Raw genomic sequence first — 22656 nt, 5'->3', positions numbered from 1 at the left:
AAAGTTAGATTGTGTTCAAAGGGCTTATTCATTGTCCATTTTTCTTTACTGAAACAAATGAATTTTAATGCATGAAAATGCAATTTAAGTAAAATCCCCATTCTTCTCTATATGACTGATTTTACATCAATGCACTGCAGATTAGCACAACTAAAAAAAGGCTCATTCACACCCACACGTGTATGTTAACACATGCTTACATAAGTGTGAATGGGCCCTTCGACAAAATCTACTTGCTGTTATGTAAATGTATATAATGTATTTATTGTTTATTAAACATATTTGGATTTACTGTATATGTGTAAATTAAATATATTAATTAAGACAGCGGCTTTATAAAGAGCTTGCATCACATTATTCCTAGATAGGACCATTCCTTACTAATTGTGATCAGGGATGAAAGAAATACATAATTGATAGTAGTCTGCTGTGTATGACAACACATAAAAGATATGCAAGTCCCCATCTGGGTGTAAAAAATGATATCACTCTGAATGTGTCAATCAACAGACTTAGGTAAACCTAATGTTACATTGTTACCATGGTATATTAAACCTAGCATGTATAACTAGCAAATTATTCCCCCGTTATCTTGTGCTAATTAAACTGGAAGTGACATTAGCCTGAAGAGACCAAAATCAGGTTTGAGGGACTTGAATTTCACGCTTTTGATGCCAGCAGAAATCCGCAGGAAAATATTTGAACTGCACTGCAGAGGTGAGAGTGACATGTTGGAAAAACCCTACTGATTGAGATAACTAGCTACATAGCAGGACATATGGAGCATTGCGGTAATGATGGTTTAATTAAAAAGTATGTTAAATAATGTAAGGTACAAAACAGATTCCCAATACACAGTTTTTTTTTCTTTTTTTAAACACAATAAAATCCTATCACTAGCCTGATTAGTGATTCTACTAATGATCCTCAGTAAGGTAACATGATGGTACTGTTGTTTATGCCACTTCTACTTTCTTATTATTGGTTTTACATTGTTGCTTTCACAGTAATTTATAGCCATCAAATTTCTGAAACATGTTTGGAAGTAGCTCTAATCCTATATTGTTATTGAAGTCTGTAAATGTTTGGGAGCCATCTAATTTTATTTATTATTTCCCATATACAAAGATAAAACAATATCACCAATTAATGCAGTTATGTGTTCAATAAACAAAATTCTAAAAGGTATTTTTAAATGCAACTAGTCAAATGCTGGCTATTTCCTACTAGATTTGTTAACTAATATTCAGAACAAAATTTGTACAAAAATGTTTACGAAAATTCTCAGCACATTCAATGGCTCAAAAGTAGTTCAAAATTCTGTTTGCTTTTAACATTCAAATTTTTAAACAAATGGACTTTACCAAATCAGAAACACAAAACACCGTTAGAAATATGTTCAATCAAAAACATTTTCCACCCTGCTCCTTCAAATTTTCTTGTCACTTTGGTTAAAAAAAACAGGCTCGATTTGACCCAACTAAACATTAGAAAATCAAACACACCTTCTTAAGAGGAGAAATGTCAAATCAAATTCTACTAGTGTATAGCCAGCTTAAATGTCTGATTTTGACTTGTTATCAGCCTATTGCAGTCCCTTGCACGGAGGTTCTGTGACTGGGAGATGGAAGGGCAGCAATAGTAACCAATTGGTTGTGATGTACATATAAGCTAGTAAGGAACATTCTAAAATATGACTCAATAATGACCCATCACAGAGCTGTTGCTGTGCCTTCACCGTCCAGGTTGGGGGTAGGGAATTGGCCAGGATGTATTGCTTATCAGTAGCAGAGAAATGCCAATTCACCAGGTTTGTATGGTAGAGCCTTTCATATCTAAGGGCTGGATGGATAGAAATACACATCCTTTTGCAGGTAAAGCATTTCCCTTGTATGTATTTGCTCTGTATATTTAATTGTTCACCTGGAGTTCTGCTTTAAATCTGATGAACTGAATACATCTAAAGTGTTGTGGAACATTGGAATAATCATCCTTTTTTCATAGTTGTTCTAATTCTTCTCTTGCAGAGCTCTGATGACCTCTTGGTTGCTTCTGCTGAGTGCCCCAGTGAGGATGATGAGGACATCGATCCGTGTGAGCAGAGCTCAGGTGGGTTAGGTTAGTCAACTTTTTTATTCTTTTTTTCTTTAATGTGTTTTACATCTCTCTAGTGATGAGTGAATCAGTTTGAAAATTAGGTGAAAATCAATGAGTCGCAAGTTGCTTTTTACACTGGTTATGTGCATGCAGATTTGTCCAATCTTTGGAGAATCATATGATTCATGAGGCCTAATTGCCATTATTTCTTAATTGCATGATTCTCAGACATACAGATCCACATGCAAATATTCAGGCGATTCATTAATTAATAAAACCCAAGTTTTCCTGAGTCGGTCATCACTACCTCAATCAGAGAGGAAGCCATCGGAATTTCCTCCCATTACAGAATGGGGCTAAACTCTGGGATGGGGCTTACCCCCTGGCAGTGGACCCTATCTCTAGGAGTAGAGCTTATCTTCAGGGGTGGAGTTATCTCTAAAACTGGATACATCCCTTGTACCTTGTGACAGAATGCCCCTCAGGACCCCAGAAGACGTTTAGGTTGAAGTAACCCATGCCATTCCTTTTGCTAACACATACAACAGGAGACATGTGCATTCGTTTTCATCCAAATGCATTTTTGTCCGAATTTTGGGTATTTTCGTTATCGTTTTAACAAACAATAACGAACGTGCAGAATCCAAAAACCGAAAGATCCGACATAAACTAATGCTTTATTTTCGTTTTCGTTGTGACAACAGTTCGATATAGATAGGAGATTCAACATGACACTGACAATAGCGATCTGTGTCTATCAAACCTGTGGTCGAATGTGCCTAACCTTAGCTCTATTAGTTCAAGATTATTCTACATAGAGAGAAAAGATTCCACCTAGAGAAAAAAGATTTGACATTCTAGAGACAATAGCAAAAAAGGTTGAATGCGCCTAACCTAACTCTAGTAGTCCAAGATTATTCGACATAGAGAGAAAAGATTCGACATTGGTTGACTAATTGATTGAATTCTAATGTTGGTTGACTAATAATAATAATTAATAAATATAATTATTACTAGTGTCATACAACATTAGAATTCTACTATAGCTTGTAGGCGGAACATTCGACTGGAAGTGTACGATTGTGGCGTAATACAGTTTTGCTGCTCTGTCGAATCTTCTTAGAACATTCGACAGACACCATAAGCCTTCAATGACAAATTTGACCTTAATTATTTTGGATTTTCGGACGAATGCATTTTTTAACGAAACAAAATAAATAAAAACGAATTTCGGTAGTAACTAAACAAATGTATTTTTCGGACGAAAACGAAATTCCGAAACAAAATATTTCAGTTTGCACATGTCTATACAACAGTACCTGTGTATAGAGACTGTTCCGTGTTGCTTATTGTTACTTCTCTTTTGTTACAGCTCTCAAAAAAATGTCTAGATACTAGTCATAAAAACTCAATTTTACTCTCAAAAGTCTGTCTGGGTTTAGCCTGCCTACACACACTGACATCATCTCACCTTTCCCTATTGATTTCAATTTAAATTTTTCTTCGATTGGCAGAGGTCAGCCAATTTAAATAATAAATTATTATTACAGCCAATAAGGAATGAGGGATGAAGTAAGCAAAAGTAAAAGCTTGGTGTGGAGGAACTTGAGTGGCCTGAGCATATCTTGACCCCAATCGTACTGAACACCTAAATTGGAAGGCCGATTGTTAGCCAAGTTTTCTCATTCAACACCTGATCTCACAATCATTTGACTGAAAGGGTACACATTCACATTGGCACACACCAAAATCTTGTGAAAGGCCTTTCAAAAAGAGTACACGCTGTTATAATCACAAAAGTGGTGCCAACTCCATATAATGCCAATGATTTTGGAATGGGATGTCAAACAAAATCAAATAGGTGCCCATGAATGTTCGGACACAAAGTGTATACCCACTGTTCTTATTACCAAGTCAATAGTTGTAATCATTTGGCTGAATGGGCACAAATTCCCAGGGGCATGTGCCAAAATCTCACACAAAGCGTTCTCAGAAGAGTGGAAGCTATTATAGTAACAAAAGGGTGCCAACTCTATATAATGCCCGTAATTTTGGAATAAGACACCCAGCAAGCTCATATAGGTGTGATGGTCAGGTGTCCATGAACGTTTGGACATAAAGTACACATATCTGTTCTTATTACCATGTCAACTGTTGCAATATGCTATTTTATCTATTTTTAAAACTGCCCCAAAAGCAAGCACCATTTCATTCAAAACGGTAAAGGCTGTAAATGAACAGTGATGGCCCGGTTTCATATCATTTGTTAATGGAAGTAACAATCTTAAAAAATTAGCCTCTGGTATATTTTATTAACAGAGTTGTAAAGATTTCCATGAAAAATGTCAAAAAGTTGCAAAGATAAGTGCTATTTTAAGAGTTCTGTTAGATAGGAGGAAAATAAAAATAAATGAAAGGCGAGGATATAAAACATTACGGCTCGCCCAGATCTTGAAAATCAAGAAGACGAGGCGGTTTGAGGCATAAATCTTATTAGATGTTACTGGCTCAAGCTCTAGATTGCATAGTGCCTGCGGGATCTGTGCACTGATCTCTGATTTCAAAAGTGCTTAAGCACCAACTTCAATTAAATGGTGGGTAATCAATTACAACAATCAAACATGATTATCGTAATACATTTATTTCAACACTTAGCCTCTGGTTTGAAAACATTGTCTTGTGTAATAGCTTTGTACTTGGGAAGACATAAAGAGACATGATGTATGTGTAAACGGGGAGACAGATGCTTTTATGTACTTAGCGGACACTGCGGCATGGGTGATGGGGTGGGACAAACTATGATTTGATAGAGAAACGAAAGGATGGAAAAGTAGAACTTGGTATGATGGTGAATGGAGGTTTACAGAGGAACTGAACCCCAGAAGCTGCACCCAAAAGAAGCAGGCAAAGGGCACTAGTCACCAGTTTTGCCTGAGGTCTCCCTGCAACTGATCTTTCCCCATTACTGACTTAACATACCTTATTCATCACTGTGTCTCTATGTGGAGGTGGCCATCTTGGTAGAGGCAGGGCTTTGCTTCCTAATGTCAGAGCCACCAGCAAGGAGAACAGTAAGAAGCACAGTAGTGACATCACCAAATCTCACTCTAATGTTCCTGTGATTAGCACTAAGAGGCATCAGCACCTTAGATGTCACACTGCAGATATGAGGCTATATGTAGAAAGTGCCTACACACCTTCACATACCAGCAATTGCACTGCACAGTAATTGCACAGGAATTACAAACAAAAAGTCATTTTTTTCAGAGTACTCCCTAGGCACAATTAGCACTTCTAGATATTCCTTATGACATAGCTGATATTTATTATTTAAAGTTCAGGTCTGTGCAAAATCTAAACCCCACATTTCTTGCAAAATCATTTGGCTCTTCTGTTCAGCTCTTGAGATTCGAAAATTAGATATGGTTGGGTAAAACTTTAGCAACACTAAAGATTGAAAGAACAGAAAACAAAATGGTATAGAGGTGGTCATAGCAAGGGTAGTTAGAAATGTACCCTGACAAGCATGCTGCAGAGAAAGATTCTGGCTACTTGTGCGGAAGGAGTACAAGAAGTAGACTCTCTGCAGTGATCCAACACACTCCCTGCATAGTCAGATCTAGAACTAACCAATCCGGAAGGCCTTAGCTCTGATTCAGCAGGAAGTGGGGGCAAGGCTGGATCTAAAGGAGTGCTGGGGAAGGCTGCTCTGGACATTGTGTGTAGCTAAGCATTCCTCCTCCTCAGCACCCTGCTGTGGGATTCCTGCACTGCACACAGAGCTCCCACAAGAGTCCTGCACTACACACAGAGGTCCCTCAAGTGCCCTGCACTGTCTGGCCTTTGCCCATTACTAATATCGATCTGAATTTCTGCCACAATCACAAAGAAAGTGTTCTTTTGTAGGACGGACTGAGGCCGGGGCATTGAAAAGACAGAAAAATGAGGAGGGGCAACCTCCATAGGCTTACAACTGCTAATGTAAATTGACAAATGAAGCACACTAGCTGCCTGTATGCTTCATTTGTCAGATTACATTAGCAGTTTGCTCTGTATTGTTTCTTAGTTGGAAAGTAGGCCCCTTGACTTTTTTTGAATGCACCCCTACATGAGATCAGGCCCCCAGATACTAATTGCAGGTAAAACCTCATGTCATGGCTAGGACCATTAGGTGCATTTCATGAACACCAATGATATTTCTTAAAAGAGAAGTATGGAATTTATTTTTGGAATTATACTTACCTAGGTGGATGACGCATCGGTCCAATGCTGCATCTGTCCTCTGCCGGCTCTAAGGCTTAGAACTGAGCCATCAAACACCGCCGCTCAGTTCTCAGAGCTCCATGAGCAGAGAGTCCGTGCCTGTTAGTCACTGGCTCTCTGCTCTACCCCCACCCCTTGCTCACTGGAGCGCTGCAGAGGGGCGGGAGCGGCCGGCTCAGTCTCTCAGTGGCTCACTGAGAGGCTGAGCTGGGTGCCGGTCCAGGCATGTGGTTGGATTCTGACCATATGATCGCGATCTTTCTCTGAGCCTTGACTGGCTCTGTAACGTCAGCCAACAGTGGGCTTCAGCCTGCTGTCTGCTGAAAACGAGCTTTGGCTGTACTTCTCCTTTAAGCAGACTATTGTCCATTTGGAATATGGATTCTGCAGAGGACGAGGGTCAAGCCGTTCCTTCCAAGAAGGGTGCACTATAAGCATACTTTACATGTGTTCTTAGAAAACCTCCTTTAAAAATATTTTTCATGATTATGCCTCAAGGGAGGCATACTATTCAAATTTCTCTAATGGCATATACAATAGGCAAACCGTAAAATGCCAGTAATAAATCAAGATACGTGTGATTAAAACCCTGCCAAATTTAGTGAAATATCAAAGTGCATATCCTTTACAGATGGAGCAAGCTTTATGACTCCCCCTGGTACATTGTAAAACGACAAGCTCAATGCTTGACTAGGTGAAAGCTGCATTAACAATGCATTAGGTTGCTTTGAAAAGTGCCATGTTCTAATACCCTTTTCCGAATGCTGTAATATGCCATTGGGTGCAATAACATTTCCCAAATCTGTATATTGAAACCAATAAGCAATGCGGGACAAGGGAAGGCATAGGCTAGTGTAACCTTTTCAATGCCAGGAGCATTTGGAACTCATTGTAGATTATGAATGCATCAAAATGCAGCACTTGCCTAAATTTAGTCTGTAATTTAAAGTAAACCCTGTTTTCCTTAAAGTAGATCTATATACTAATTAGATGGCATTAAGTTTGCTAAAGCAATTTCCGTGTCTTTTCCTATGAGACAATTCTTCTTTTTTCCATTTCAGTGCAGCTAATCTCCTGAGACCTCTTTGAAGCCACTTCAATTCTACATGCATGCTTTCTATAAGTGGGTCTATATCATTCTTCGGGGGGGGGGGGGGCTCCTTATAACAACAATGGTGGAAATGCCTGCACAATAAGCACTGGCTCAGCCACGTTCTGCGGTTCATTTAATAAAGGCAAATGGGCTGTTCACTTGGCAAGGGAATTTTCACTGTGCAAGAGCATTTTCCCTTAGCTTAGTGAATGAAATTAATCTCTGCTGACTTCCATCATCCAATCATATGCATTTGTTTTGTTACCTTGCATGTGATTGGGTATTGCACCACATTCACTAAGCATTCAAATCAATCCTATAATGTTCATTAGAAGTCCATGTGATGTGACAACACAGCAGCACAATGGGAGATATTGACAGAGTGAACCTCATAACAGGAAAACAGGAAGTGCCTAAACAATGACCCTTACGGCAAAATTACCAAGCTGCTGATTTAAAAAGAATGAAAATTACTTTAGAGGTGACATTTTACATTTTGCGAAATTTTAGTGCATGAGTTTACATCTACTTTAGACTGCATATAAATGTAAATTTGTAATGGTGACTATAGAGAAATCACAGTTCCTGATACTTTAGCATTGATACATAAGGCACTGTCAATGGTGGCCCCATCTCACAAACTCTTAATTCATAACTTTTGAGAGACCCTTCCATCTTTCTTGCTGCATACAATATAGAAAAGAGCACATAAGCTTACAGTACATACATGCAGCGTAGCTTTACTCCGTTTCCCATTCAAGTTGTATAGTTTTTTTTTTTTTAAGCAGCGACAGAGATACTTACTGTACAATTAAGCCCCATTAGTGGGCAAAGTGCATTAAAGTAAGGATATGGATAGAGTGTCTCTGTCACTGCTTGAAAAACAAAGCTTTTCTAGCTTAAAAAGAACCCATCAACTTAAAGCGGATTTCCACCCAATTTTGAGAGATGGTCTTAAACGAAATACCACCTCTCCACCCCTCATTTTGGATATTTAAAAAAAATGTTTTACTTTCTAACTTACCTTTTACTACTAAGGGTACTAAGAGTACTTCTGATCCAGCTGGGCCGTGGCTGAGGACATCACGTCCTCTTCTTTGGCGAGCCACCTGTTGTCTTCTGGGACATGTGTGTGTCCCAGAAGACATGCTGGCCATTCACAAAGCGCAGCGCGACTCGTGCCTGCTTAGTCGGAAACCGGCAGTGAAGCCCCAAGGCTCCACTGCTGGTTTCCCTTAGTTGAAATGGCGGCACCTGCACCCGATCCGATGGACGGATCGGCCTCGGGGGGCCGACGTCGCGGGCTCCCTGGACAGGTAAGTGTCCTTATTAAAAGTCAGCAGCTACAGTGTTTGCAATTTAAAAAAAAAAAATTTAGTCTGGAACACCGCTTCAATAAAAATAAAATAAAAACACAGAAAGCTTATTTAGGCCACTTGCACATGGGGCCAATGAGCTGCCATGGGTCCCCCTGGTATTTCAGTGCCCCTTAGTGGGAGTGGTGCAGCATAGACCCTACTGCAGGTAGCCTGACATAGTCTCGACAACCTATGGCTGGATGGGGCTGAGTGGTTTAGGCAGGCCATACACTGTTCGAATCTCAGCCGGTTGAGCAGGAACAAGTTTTTAACCTGCCCTTTACTTGCCTTTCCCGGCGGGGATGGCTTCCCAATTCTCCCGCCTGGAGAATACAATGACTCAGCAGGAGGGATTCCTGCATTAACACTTTCTGTGTTGATGGGGGTATCAAGCAAAATTCCCTCCATGTATGGCTGGCTTTACAGAGTGGTGTCTACATTTAGGGTTGCTATGTGTCCAGGGACGAATGCCACTCAAGCACAAATACTTTACCCCAAACCAAATAAGCGATGTTTACTTCTGGTAACTTTGCTAATAAATAACAATAAATTCTAGCACTGTGCCACAAAAGAAGGTGATAAGATGAGACACTGGTATTATTTAACGAGGTTAAGCCTATTACAAGTTAATTCTTGTTTTTTCTGCATTCTGTTCCCTTTGGAGTCACGGTATTGTGGTCTTTTTAGATTCTTAATCCTGGGATAAAACAAGTGGTGTGTCAATCTAATAGCTAATGATCATTCTAATGACAGCTGAAGAGATTTCCATTATCATCCAAGAAGGATTAGTGTTTTTTTTTTTTTACAAAAAATATGACGCTTTTAAAGTGGACATGTCAATATGTATTAGGCTTCATTATATTTAAAGCTTACCATTAATCTCCGTATGTAAATATTACTATTTGTAGTAGATTGGTGTAAAAAGAGAAGCACAGTTGAAGTAAGGTTACAGCTGAACTCCGAGGAAAACAAAACAAAATTCACTTGCATTGCAGCAGGGCCCCCCACACCAGAAAGGTTAAAGGCTCATTTATGCCTAGGATACTAGACAATTGCATGTGTCTACCTAATCTCTCACTCTCATTGGCTCCCTCCATGATGTAGGACTGTCCCCACAGCCTCTTCTTCTAACAAATGGCTTCTGTTGAACAGTCCTGCAGGAAAACCAGCATTCGATCAGCGCTTGCACTGATCTGTCTGTTCTGGCATTGGGTTGGGTTGGATTGCGGGTCCAAAAATGTATGTATCAAGGCATAATTTTACTGTTATGGTTAGTGGTAGGATTAGAGTTAGGGTCCAGAGTTGGGCTAGATGTTCAGGTTAGTTTAGGTTAGGAATAAAGTGTTAGGCTGGGTTCACACCAGTGCGAATTGGATGTGTGTTTCCCGGCATCCAATTCACATAGCAGGAGATTGTGACCGACTCTATATGGAGCCGGTTCACACATCTTTGCAGCGGCTCCGGTGCGAATTGCGCAGGAGTCCTGTGTGTCTTTTGGTCCGTTTGAGGTCTGAATTCAGCCCAAAATTCGGGCGGAAATCGGACCTGAAACGGTGAATGGAGACGCAATGGACCCCTGCTGGGAGCAACTGCATTCTCAAGTGTGAACCCAGCCTTAGGGTTTACTTGTTAACCTCTCCTCATTGGTGTAATGCACATATCCATCTTCAGTCAGCCTACGTTCACCCATCAAAGTGTCCAAGCTGCCAATTACAGCTCCTGGTCACTGTTTTACTACTGGGAATCTGTGGGGTTGGCTTCCAATGATGTTACTACTGTGACAGCCACAGTGATGGCAATCATGATCAGGTTCTGCCGCTTGTCATTTAGAACCCCTCAAAGTGGTTGTAAAGGTAAAATAGTTTTTTACCTTAATTCATTCTCTGCATTAAAGTGGTTGTACACCCTATACAACCACTTTTACCTACTGGTAAGCCTATATTAAGGCTTACTTGTAGGTGTTGGAAATATCTCCTAAACCTCCACGGTTTAGGAGATATTCACAAAAAAGCCGCGCGCAGATTGCGCATGCGGCCATGTCTATGGCGCATGCGCACTTTAGAAAGGATACATTGTGCCGTTTCTAATAGGGGTCATGCCATGATTGGCGGCTCCCGCACGCATGCGTGGGAGTGACGTCACGTGACTCCGGCCAGTCACAGAGCCGGAGTTCGCGGCCCCGGAAGGAAGAGGGGTGAAGATTGACGCTTCCTGCTAGTGGGGACAGCGGTGACATTGTGGGCTTCGGTTTCAGGTAAGTGACACATAATGGGCTACTATGCGATGCATAGTAGCCCATTATGCTTTACCTTTGCAGGGAAATAAAGAGGAAGTAAAACCCACCAGGGTTTATTTCCTCTTTAAGGTAATAAACCATTTAATAGTTCCTGCCCCTCAGCCCCCCAGAATGCTTACCTGAGCCCAATCTTGAACCAGCGCTGTGTATGTCTGCAGCAGCTCTTCAACCCTCTCCGCTGTCACAGGCTTGGCTGAGAGCAACAGGAGCCATTGGCTCCTGCTGCTCTCAGTCAAAACCTCTGAGCAGGGAGTGGGGGGTGGGTTCGATCCAGGCTGTGTCTGAATAGACGCAAACAGCGTGGTTCAGGATCAAGCTTGCACAACTGTCCCCATAGGAAGCAGCTTTGTATGAGCACACAGCAGGAGAGAGGAGCCAGGATTACCAGCGGGGGAACCCAGAAGAAGAGGATCAGGGTTGGTCTGTGCAAAACCATTGCACAGAGCTTGTAAATATGACATGTTTATTAATTTAATAAAAAAAAAAAACTTTACAATCACTTTAAATTACCAGCAGGAAATAGAGCGAAAGGGTTAAAGAGGTTTAGGAAATAGTTAAGGAAGTGTTAGGGATTGGTCAGGGAAAGGGTTAAGATTTGCATTCACACCTGAGTGTTGGGACTTGGACGCAACATGTCACGTCACATTTTTTTTTTTGGTGCCTTTTGTCGTGCAACAACAGAGGGAAGGCCAGAAATGCTCAGGTGTGAATGTAGTCTTAGCATTTATTTTATTGTTTTATGTTATTCAACAAATGCTGAAGCAGAAAATGAACTTACAGCCTATAGATGCCTGTCTTTTTATCAGCTCAAGTACTTTACTGTTGTATAGCAAGCCATATTAGAAAAAAAAATTACATTGCATCAGCTTCCATTAAATTACATTTCCTGAAAGTTCAGGGCCATTATGCTGTTTCACACCTTTAAGCATCCCATTGAGTACCATAACAGGGCTATCTGAAGTTTGCACACAGAATCTTGGGTAATTTGAAGAAATCAATAGCCATACTTACTTATGTGAGTACAATGGATGTGTGCTCTAGGCTGACTTGCTCAGCATCATCTCTAGCCTTATCCTATATGCATGGATTTAAACCGTGCATCTATTGCTGACTACTGAAATAGCATATCTGTGTTTATTGCCTGTGAGATGCTTAAAAGCTGCTAACCCATCCGTATGATCATTATTGCTGTATAATGATAATAGCGGAATGATATTGTCCGTGCCAATTAAGCTTCACAGCATGCAGAGGAAGGACTTGCTTTAAGTAAAGGTAGGCTACCTGCTAGATATAAAAATCAATGTGCGTGATAATTCTGTACATCCAGAAGAAAGAAGGCAAATATTGATGTACATTGGGTATCACAAAGATTACTTAGCCAGATGCACCATGGGACTAAAATCTGCCGAACACGCTAGTTAGCAGCAGTGATACATGGGGACAGTCAAAATTTTGATTGTCTTTACTTCAAAGAAAGCATGCATAAACTGATCTGGATATATAATAAAGAATATAAACTTGTATGTAATCTTATCAGTAACCAACTGTGCGATGTGCAAGTAATCTCAGAAAATGCTGAGAAATGAGAATTTCACTAGAGTTTGGCTGTTCACTCAGTGGTCCCTTTGATATTCATGGGACAATTTTGTAGGCTGCCATCATCTTTCATCTCTCTAAGTGTGTTAGATCCCTGACTTTCATGTTGGTTGGACTTGATGGACTTGTGAATTTTTTCGACCTCACCTATTATGTAACTATGTTGATGCTTTGACCTCACTGACCCAGGACAAGAATAGAGATGAAGTCTGATATTTTCCTAACACTCGTTTACAGCATGCTTGTGTGGGGTCTATTGAAACCAGATACTAGCATTCTTAGAATGAGTCCAAGACTAGCATCCCCAACACATCTCACCATGACAGGTACTGTCCAAATGAATCGTCCACACCCCTCTAAGGTGAGATATCAGCATTGAGCTAATGACAGCCCTATAAACATGTGTGGTCAACGCTGTTGACCTATCAACATTATGTAATTGGAAAGCAGAGGTATAGGAACCTGAAATCAAGAGGTCAGCTCTCAAGCTTATCAAGGGGTAACAATACCAGTCAAGAGACTAGACCCATCCGGCATCAAACCACATTTGCCCTGTTTAGGGGTTGCATGGCTACAGTATTAAAGCTCATTCAAGAAAAAGCCAGCATAACAAAAAAATGCCAAAAACTCAAAAGTGTAAAAAAATTTTGAGGTTCAAATACAAGGGCAAGAAATCTGCATACAACATTTGGCATGTGTTCAAGAAACCTGAAGGGGACGAACCTTGCGATTCACAACCTGGAAGTTGTCATTATGTACTGACTTTTCCCCCAGTTGGCCACAGAATGAGCAATGGTCTCACTTAGCACGGACCAATGTCAGCACCCTCTTGGTATTATATGTTATCATCTGTTACCGTTATTGAATACTTCTTAATGTTGCTTTTCATTGTTAGGTTTCTACTTATTTTTGTTATTTTGTTATTTTTGTTTCACTCTTTCTTCCTTTGTACATGGCATTGACAGCTCCTGGGTCTTACCATGCCCCTTGATCATCGCAGACTGATGTACTGTTTTTGTTTACTTTGTCCAAATTTGACATATCTTGAAACAAGCTCTGTCCCTATTACTACATAGCTAATTTGCTGGCCAACTGAGGGAGGAGGTGGTGGCGTGATAACAGCTTCCAGTTAGTGAAAAGATTCTGGTTTCTGGCATGCATGCCAATTACTGTATTGCTTGCCATAAAGTGAATAGTGATTTGTTTTTGTGGAATGTCACCAAGGTTCTTTCATGGGTTAGTACTTGCTCAATATGGCTATGCATGCTTGATCCTGGGCATGTGTTCTGCATCATTGGCTTAGGTCTGGTATATCTGGTGTGGTTTTCAATTACTTTAACTGTATGTACATGTATAGGGCTGCAATACATTTTTGATGTGCTGACTATTTTTTGAATGATTGTCTTTACAACTTGTCTGATTGACTGTTGAAATCTGCTTGTATAGGGGGCCTCCCAGAGACAACACATTTTACCTTTAGCATGCAACAATTTAAATTGGAATCAAGACTGGGTTCACACTATCTTTGCATGCGGCTCAAAGCAGGAGTCCGGTGCGTCCCGGTTCACCATTTCAGGTCTGATTTCAGCCCGAATTTTTGGCTGAATTAGGACCTGAAACGGACCAAAAGACGCACAGGGCTCCTGTGCAAATTCGCACCGGAGCTGCAACGGAGATATGTGAACTGGCTCCATAGAGAGCCGTCCAAAATCTCCTGCTATTGTGAATTGGATGCGGAGAACCTGCATCCAGTTCACATTAGTGTGAACCCAGCCTTAGTCAAAAGTAGAAATACAAATCAAACAAAAGAAGACACTTTTGGTTTCTCCAAACCTAATTGTTTGCCACCCCTAACCTAGAGAATGACCTCTGTACAATATTATTCTTCTGAGGGAGATTTTTTGATGATTCTTGTTGTTAAGGAGGTAACCAAAGTGCTAAGGATGGTGACGTAAATGTGAAAAATGATGTCACCCCACTACTCCAATAATGGTGTAATCTCAGGTTCCGGGTAGAGGAGAGATGCAAGACTTCACTTTTAATATTTGGCCAACAAACTAAAACCAGCTATTAATGGGAAACATCAGGAAAATACAAATATCCTGGAGTGAGGTAGACAGTCTACACGCCTTTCCAACAATGGTAAAACTCAGTCAGCAGGTATTTTATTTTTTTTTTTGGCATACAGTTATTGTCAAAACATGACGTCTTTAATTATTCATTTTAAAGGGGTTGTAAAACCTCGTGTTTTTTCACCTTAATGCATCCTATGCATTAAGATGAAAAAACACCTGGCCCTCAGCCCCCCTGTTTTCTTACCTGAGCCCCTTCATCTCCTCGGCGGGGATGCGCTGTCCCTCTCTCCACGGGCTCTTGATTGGATAGATTGATAGCAGCGCAGCCATTGGCTCCCACTACTGTCAATCAAATCCAATGAGGTGGGCACCGGGGGGGCGGGGTCCCCCCGGTCTGTGGAGGCAAATGGATGCACGGTAACCCCCTCGAGAGAACACTTCTCCTAGGGGGAGGAGCCACGAGAGCCCAGAAGATGATGTTCAGGGGGCCACTCTGTGCAAAACGAGCTGTACAGTGGAGGTAAGTATGACTTGTTTGTTATTTTAAAAAAATAAAAAATGATCCTTTACAATCACTTTTAAGACATTTTTACATTCCTTCATAAACAGCGCTCAATAGTAGTTACTAATCACCCTAATGCTTGGTAAGGAGCTTTCCTCTAATGCTGGCATACAGATGATTAGAATTAATAGGTGGCTGGTGGATTATCTTGGTTAATGTTCAACTGTTATTTCAAATCCATGGCAAAGGAAATATAAGCAGCCCTATGGGATGCTCAGACAGTATTGAAGAGTAGTGGATGTTTGTTTACTGGCAGTTTGTATTTCCCAGAACAGTTCCAGGTTCTGATATCTGAATGAGTGGAGCAGCGCTGTTATGATGACCATTAGGACAGGACCAAAAGGATCCTCCTGGAATTTTAGTATGACAATTTTGATATATGTGTTTGGTTAACAAAATTAGGATAAAAAAAACATAATTTATCCGCTCAACCCCAGCTGTACATGTATAGTGTGGTTTGAAATAGATTGGTAATACAATAACATCAAACCACTTATAATATAAAAATGTCAGTTACAGCTTGACAAAATAATAGCAAGTGGCTAATTAGAAACGGGTACTGGCAAATGGCAAGTATAAGGCCACATTCACACTGTATTCTTTTGATGTCTTTTCTCCTTACAGGAGAAAAGCAGAAGAAAAAACCATGGTAAAACCCACTTTTTTAGCATGTTCACGCATTTGATGTTAATGCATTCTATTGACTGCAATATTAATTTATTCTGCCCATTAGAATGTATTAACTTGCGAATACGCATAATGAGCCTTGCATCAACATGCATTTTCAGCCTAAATGCTCCTCTTCAAAATGTGCAAATGTTTTTGTTATTTTTTTCTAAAATGCAAACAGAGGAATCACTGCTGGTTTTTTTTTGTTTTTTTTTTTTACCTCTAGACGTCCCTGCCTATGAACTCATATAAAAGCCTATGTGTACATGGACACATCCGTTAACATGGAGGGGCATTTACTGTAGAGGCAGAAAATAAAAAGAAGTAAAACGCCTATAAAACAAGCGTTTTTGAGGTCAAGTGTGCATGAGGCCTAAATCAGTGTATAATAGTGATAGAGGTAGCCCTAGGCACTAGACCAGGGGTCTCAAACTGGTGGCCCTCCAGCTCTTGCGAAATTACAAGTCCCACCAGCACATCCAAAGACAGACAGGAGACTAAGCCAGAATCTGAGCGATCTTCTCTCATCACAGCTCTAGTGGTTCTTATGAAGTGAACACTCTGATGTTATATACTCATTATCCTGGAGGTGATCAGTTTGGAGCATTGCTTGGACATCCATGAGGGGAATACCCTTTTCATGACGGTTGAGGTTCGTCTACTGGAGGAAGTACTCAAGGATTCCAGGGTTGGTGTCACTATGCCTTTTTAATAGGGCTTTCTGGTAAGCCTTCAATCTTCCTAGGGCGAAGGGCGGTGTATTGCAGTGGAAGTCACAATATACACATCTGCAGTGAAATCACCAATTCATCACTTCACAATATTTAATTAATATATGGACACTAGGGTTTATGAAAATCAAAAATTATATATTTTTTCATTATTAATTCAAATAAATTTTTGTGATCACGTATTTGCATTTTTTTGTATACATTTTTAAGTATATTACGGTATACTTATCCAGCGCTGCACTTTTTTTCTGTATACCCACCATGCCTGTGCCCGTGGGAGTCATGCTTGTAACTGCCAGCCTTGTAGTGCCTCATGAGACTTGTAGTTTTGCCACAGCTGGAGGGCCAACAGTTTGAGACCCCTGCATTAGACAAATGGCTTCAGAGGCAGTCCCTTGCAGCAGGGTGGGCAGAGCAGTAAACTCCAGATGTGTGTGGTAGACAAAAAAAAAAAAAAGAAAACATACCAGTACAAAAGGAGCCTCTAAACCTTTGAGAGTAATGGAAGGCAGGTTGTTCCAGAAACAAGTCCCTGCATGGCATCTAGACTTGAGTGTGGAACCTGCTGGAAATAGGGGAGCACCTTTTTCCAGGGGATCAAAGGATCGGGTGAGTATAGGTGCTGTGTTCACCCCCTAGACAAAAACGCACAGCCCCACTGCATGGGAAAAACAAATTTTGCCTGGAGTTGGGCTTTAGGGTCCTAAAGGTGAGTACCAATCAGAATAGCAGTCAGCCCCATGCAGCTGCGGCGTATTTCAGCCTGCCATAGACTTTGATAAATGTAACAAAAACAGTGCAGCGCTAAAGATATAAGATAATATTAATTCAATAATATTAATTAATATACGTGAATATTAAAGTGCTATGCTACAAATAATAACATGATAGTGAACAATATAAATCAATATAATGAACAATTAATTGAGAAAAAGTCCAATATATACAAAATATACATGGGATAATAAAATGAGTGAGTGATTTAAGTTCATATAGAAGATTCCTGGTGTACTGTAAAGTAAATCATTCCTGAATTGTGGAATAGAAACAACTTGACTTCGTGAGACCACCACCACAGATAAATAGGGGGTTTACCAGAAAGCTAGTGACCGCCCTCATTCAGGGGGGTCAAACAAGGCTTGTTGGATCTGTGATCGGTTAAAGGTGTAACTGGAGCCATAGACTTTGATGATCCATTAAAGGTGTAACTGGAGCCATAGACTTTTGACTTTGCAGGGTGTAAGGCTGGTAGCTGCACCTGTGCCTGCCAGGCACAGTAAAATGCCAGGATTGGGCACAGAGGTGATAGATAAGTATAGGCGCTGTGTTCCCCCATAGACTGTCCCACTGCATGGAGAAAAAAAACATTTTTTCGTATAGCAATTAAGCCCCATGCAGGTGAGGCATATTTCAGCCTGCCATAGACTTTGATAGGCTGCAGGAGGCAAGGCTGGACCCTGAACCTGTGCCTGCCAGGTGCATTAAAATGCCAGGATGGGTAGATGGCCCATTTATAACTCAGACAAAAGTTTATTTGGTGTATATCACAACATATATGACTTGTGTGCACGAGTAAGTAATAATTTCCAACTATCTCCTGCAATATTAAGACCATTCATTCTACTGTAGAATGTAGAATAAATAAAAGCCTTCCATAAAGCTTAGTAACAGAATGAGAGTGACACTGCAAGTGTGTAATGCAATAAACAAACTGTACACAAAGAATATGCTTAATGCTAAAACACAAAATAACTCAAGAAAATATTTTCTGTGGTATTAAGAAAGCGGTGCCGATAAAAGGGAGAACATAAAATGAAATGGAAGCTTAAACGCAGCTCTGACATTAGACTGCAGCCCAGATAAGCCCAGAGTGACACTTCTTTATGCTTCATTTAAAATATGGGCAAACAATAATAAAACCCGAAGATAAAAGAAATGTAATTCACTTAAAGCATGCGAAACTGAAAACTTTGATCCATAAAAAGATAGAATTGTTATCTACAGAGAAACAGCTACAAGTCTTGCACAAAGAATGTCAGCTATTGAATAAGGCGCCTCGTTGATTCTAAAAGGCATTTTCAGTGCAGGGAAAGATAGCCATGGCCCTGTCACTCAGAGGCGACAAAGGAAATACAATGGGCTCATATGAAAAGGTTCAATTATATTATGATCAATAAACTACATGTCAAAGTGCAATGCCTGGTGATATACTTAATCAAATTATGTACCGGAAGTATTTGAATAGAAACAAAAGGGATTTGGGATATTGGTATGGCATAGCAGTAATTAAAAAAGCCGTCCTGATATGAGATCATTGGTTGATAATCTTCCATGTAAAATCGGTTAAGAGAGAAACAAATGCATTTTGAAGGAAAAGTGCGAAAGGGCAAGTAAACCCGCAGGCTCCATCTGATGGAAATCCATTCTAGTGGTGAAGCTCAGAGTGGTTCCGATAAACTTGACTCTGCAAGATAGCTTGGAATGCACTTTGCATTCAGCCTTCCGAGCCTTCACTTTTACATTTCTATTACTTATATTATTATTATTATTAGCTGCATTGCTTAGAATTACTAAAGCAAACATTTTGCCCACTGTATGGAATTCATATTTGGTATCATTTATAAATGTGCTTAAAGTGGCTCTAAAGCTTAAACATATTTTACCTTTATGCATTCCTTGCATTAAAGTGGTTCTAAAGCCTAAACATTTTTTACCTTTATGCATTCCTTGCATTAAAGTGGTTCTAATGCTTAAACATATTTTACCTTTATGCATTCCTTGCATTAAAGTGGTTCTAAAGCCTAAACATTTTTTACCTTTATGCATTCCTTGCATAAAGGTAAAAAATGTTTAGCTGTCAGAATCCCCCCTCACCCCCCCCCCCTTTCTCCCCTCACTTTGGGTCTCGCTGGGTTTGCTGAGGCACCAGTGCTGTCAATCAAAGCCAGTGACGAGGGAGCTGGGGGTGGGGGCAGGGGCAGGTCCCCCTGCCTGTGTCAATGGGCACAGCAGCGGGGCTCAGGTGCATAGCGGGAAGTGGCTTCCCACGGGGGGCACTGGACAGAGGGGAGGGGCTAGGAACGCCGACGGGGGACCCGAAAAGAGGCGGTTTTCATGGCCACTCTATGCAATTCCATTGCACAGCACAGGTAAGTATAGACATGTTTTGTTTTTTTTTTAATTACCCTTACAATCACTTTAAGGTAAAAAATGTTTCGGAAAAAGTATGGCCCGCTCACGCTCCCCCCCCCCATACTTACCTCATTCGATCCAGTGCTGTGCCCCCTCTGCAGTGCCTCTCCCCTCTCACTTCCTGGTCTCACAGGCTTTGCTGAGGCTATTGTCTCCCACTGCTGTCAGTCAAACCCTGTAACAAGTGATAAGGTGGCAGGACCAAGCCACGCTGTCTGTGTCTATGGACACAGGCAGTGCGGGTCGGGAATTGAGCCCCCATGTGTGCCATAATAGAAAGTGGATTCCTATGGTGGTGGACTGAAAAAGGAGGAGCCAGGAGCGCTGGAGGGGTACCTGAGAAGAGGAGGTTCAGGTCCGCTCTCTGCACTGAGCAGGCAAGTATAAAAAAAATATATATATATATGATTTTACAATCAATTTAATAAAAATTTGTTGTATGGGACCACAGCAGCCAAACTCAACCTTTAATTAACAAGTAATTTTGTCCATTGAAAGTTTACAGGTATGTCCCATTGCTTGCCATAGAGTTATATGGCCAGTTCTTATCATTTATTTGTGCATTATTTATTACAAGTATTTTTATACAGTGCCATCAATTAACGCTGCAATTTACATGCTCATCATATATATAAAGGAATAGTAGTGGTTAAAAAAAAAACTTTAAAAAAAGCAATTGTGGGCTAAACTAATCATTTTTTTTGTATAATTCTCCTTTAAGGGGGCGTGGAAGGGAGTGTGTCCAATACCTACATACTTTTGCCAATAGGTGTCCCTCGTTTCCATCTCAAAAAGTTGGGAGATATGGTTTAGTGAAGGGTTCTAAATCATAATGCTCCACACGTTCTTTTGCAGACATTTTTTACATTTCCTACTTGGATTATAGCCATTTAGGTCTAAAAAACGAAATTTCACCTTTGTGTGAATAAACAGATTTAGGATATTTGGCAGGCAGGTGGACCACAATAGACACACTATCCTATGTTTTTAAAGTGAGTCCAAATAAACATTAGTTATCCCAAACTAAAAACAACAAAAAATTATGATAAATTATACTAATTCAAAGGGAAACAAAGTAAAATACAGTAAAACCTTGGTTTGAGAGTAACTTGGTTTGAGAGCGTCAACGTTTTTTAATAACTTTTGACTTGATATACAAGCGATGACTTGATATACAAGTAGCGTCACGCACCGTCACACACAACTGAGTATAAAAGAGAAGAAAGGCGCATCTAAGTGTAGCAATACAGTTACATTTAATGAAGGTACAACATTTAGAAACTCACATGGTTGATGATTAAAACAGGCACATTTAAGTATGCAGGCATCCGGGGGGGAAAGCTGTCCACATAGACCATCCTCCGCACCGCCATTGACGTCGTCCCTTAAACGATGCACTCCATGATTGCTTTAAGCCTCGCTTTCAGATCGCTCTACTGCAGGGTAGTCTTCCCAGTCACGATTGCAGACAGCTTTACCCCGGATGCCTGCATACTTAGGTGTGCCTGTTTTAATCATCAACCATGAGAGTTGCTAAATGTTGTACCTTCATTAAATGTAACCAGATTTCTACACTTAGAGGCGCCTCTCTTCTCTTTTATACTCTGGAGCTCCTGCTGGATTTTTCTTTGAATCCCCTTGTGGAGGCTTCCATTTGTGGATGGACATTTTATGGTTACACAACCTATCACATTGCTATAATCTTTTTCAGCAATGTTTTTTTTCTTTTTTTTCACCACTGAAAAGCTCTTACTTGATGCTGTCTTAATATGAAGTAATTTGGCCGTAAAAGCAGACAGAGAGATAACAGAAGAACGCAGATTGAACATTTCTTAAAAGTAATCACAGTGATGCTCTGTTTAAATGTCATTTGGAACCCTCAGTATGAGCAAACCAAGAAAAATGATTCTTTCCTTTAAAATAATATTGTGGCGTTAATTTCAATTCTCAGGCTCCACGGGAGTTTGTATGTGTAGTGCTGTTTCTTAAATATTAATGAAAAGTGGCCAAAGGGTTTTTACGTCTGAAACTTAAATCTAATTTCTGAAGCATTACATTTTATTGCATGCTTTAAAGCTCAATGTAAAGTCAATATCAGATAGGGACCACATACAGTTGTATTGGACCATATTATCAAATGCTGAAAGTGCACACTCAAGCAAGGGGATGAGATAAAAAAAAAAATCGAAGAGAATTAGAATGAAAAAAATGGATGCCAAATCTGTTTTAAATTGTGCATTTTAATAAATGATTTTCAAAAAACAAACTACAACTTTGTGTTGTGACCTTCTTAACTAGTCAAATAAATTAACGTAGGTTCGGGGCCACTCTGTGCAATAACATTGCACAGAGCAGGTAGGTATAGCATGTTTATCATTTTTTTTTAAATAGCCTTTGCAAGAGGTTTAATCTCAAGGTTGGCATCAGTGCCAGGACAAGGTCATCTAGAGCCCAGGGCAAACATACCAAATTGCACCCCCCCTAAGATCTATGAGCATTATGTGTGAGCAAAAATCCCCCCCCAAAAAAATAAATAAAAATTAAACACTAATCTGAATGCTTAATCCCTAAGCATAATTCCCCCCTCCCCCAGTAAAATAATCTCCCCTGCCAGCACTATTCTTTGCCCCCCCATCTCCCCTCCAAACACAAATACTCTCACCACATCCCCCCAGCACAACCCCCCCCCCAAAAAAAAATCACCCAAATCCTAAACGCCTCAAA

At 40.4% G+C, this 22656-nt stretch overlaps 1 protein-coding gene across 24 annotated transcripts in view; it reads left to right on the top strand.

Moving 5' to 3' along the window:
• NRXN1 (neurexin 1) overlaps window positions 1-22656 on the top strand; it is a 1909081-nt gene that overhangs the window by 1878179 nt on the left and 8246 nt on the right. For 14 of the 24 annotated variants that reach the window (XM_073628542.1, XM_073628535.1, XM_073628556.1 and 11 more), the window contains one exon: window positions 2028-2118. In XM_073628542.1, coding sequence (XP_073484643.1) covers window positions 2028-2118 — 91 coding nt within the window. The remainder of the gene's footprint in view (window positions 1-2027; window positions 2119-22656) is intronic. The other 10 variants (XM_073628543.1, XM_073628557.1, XM_073628541.1 and 7 more) reach the window with 1 other exon arrangement.

Source organism: Aquarana catesbeiana, linkage group LG04, assembly GCF_042186555.1.
Source record: "Aquarana catesbeiana isolate 2022-GZ linkage group LG04, ASM4218655v1, whole genome shotgun sequence".
NCBI lineage: Eukaryota > Metazoa > Chordata > Amphibia > Anura > Ranidae > Aquarana > Aquarana catesbeiana.
Note: the sequence above shows the minus strand (reverse complement) of the source record. Positions and strands in the feature narration are given on the sequence as shown.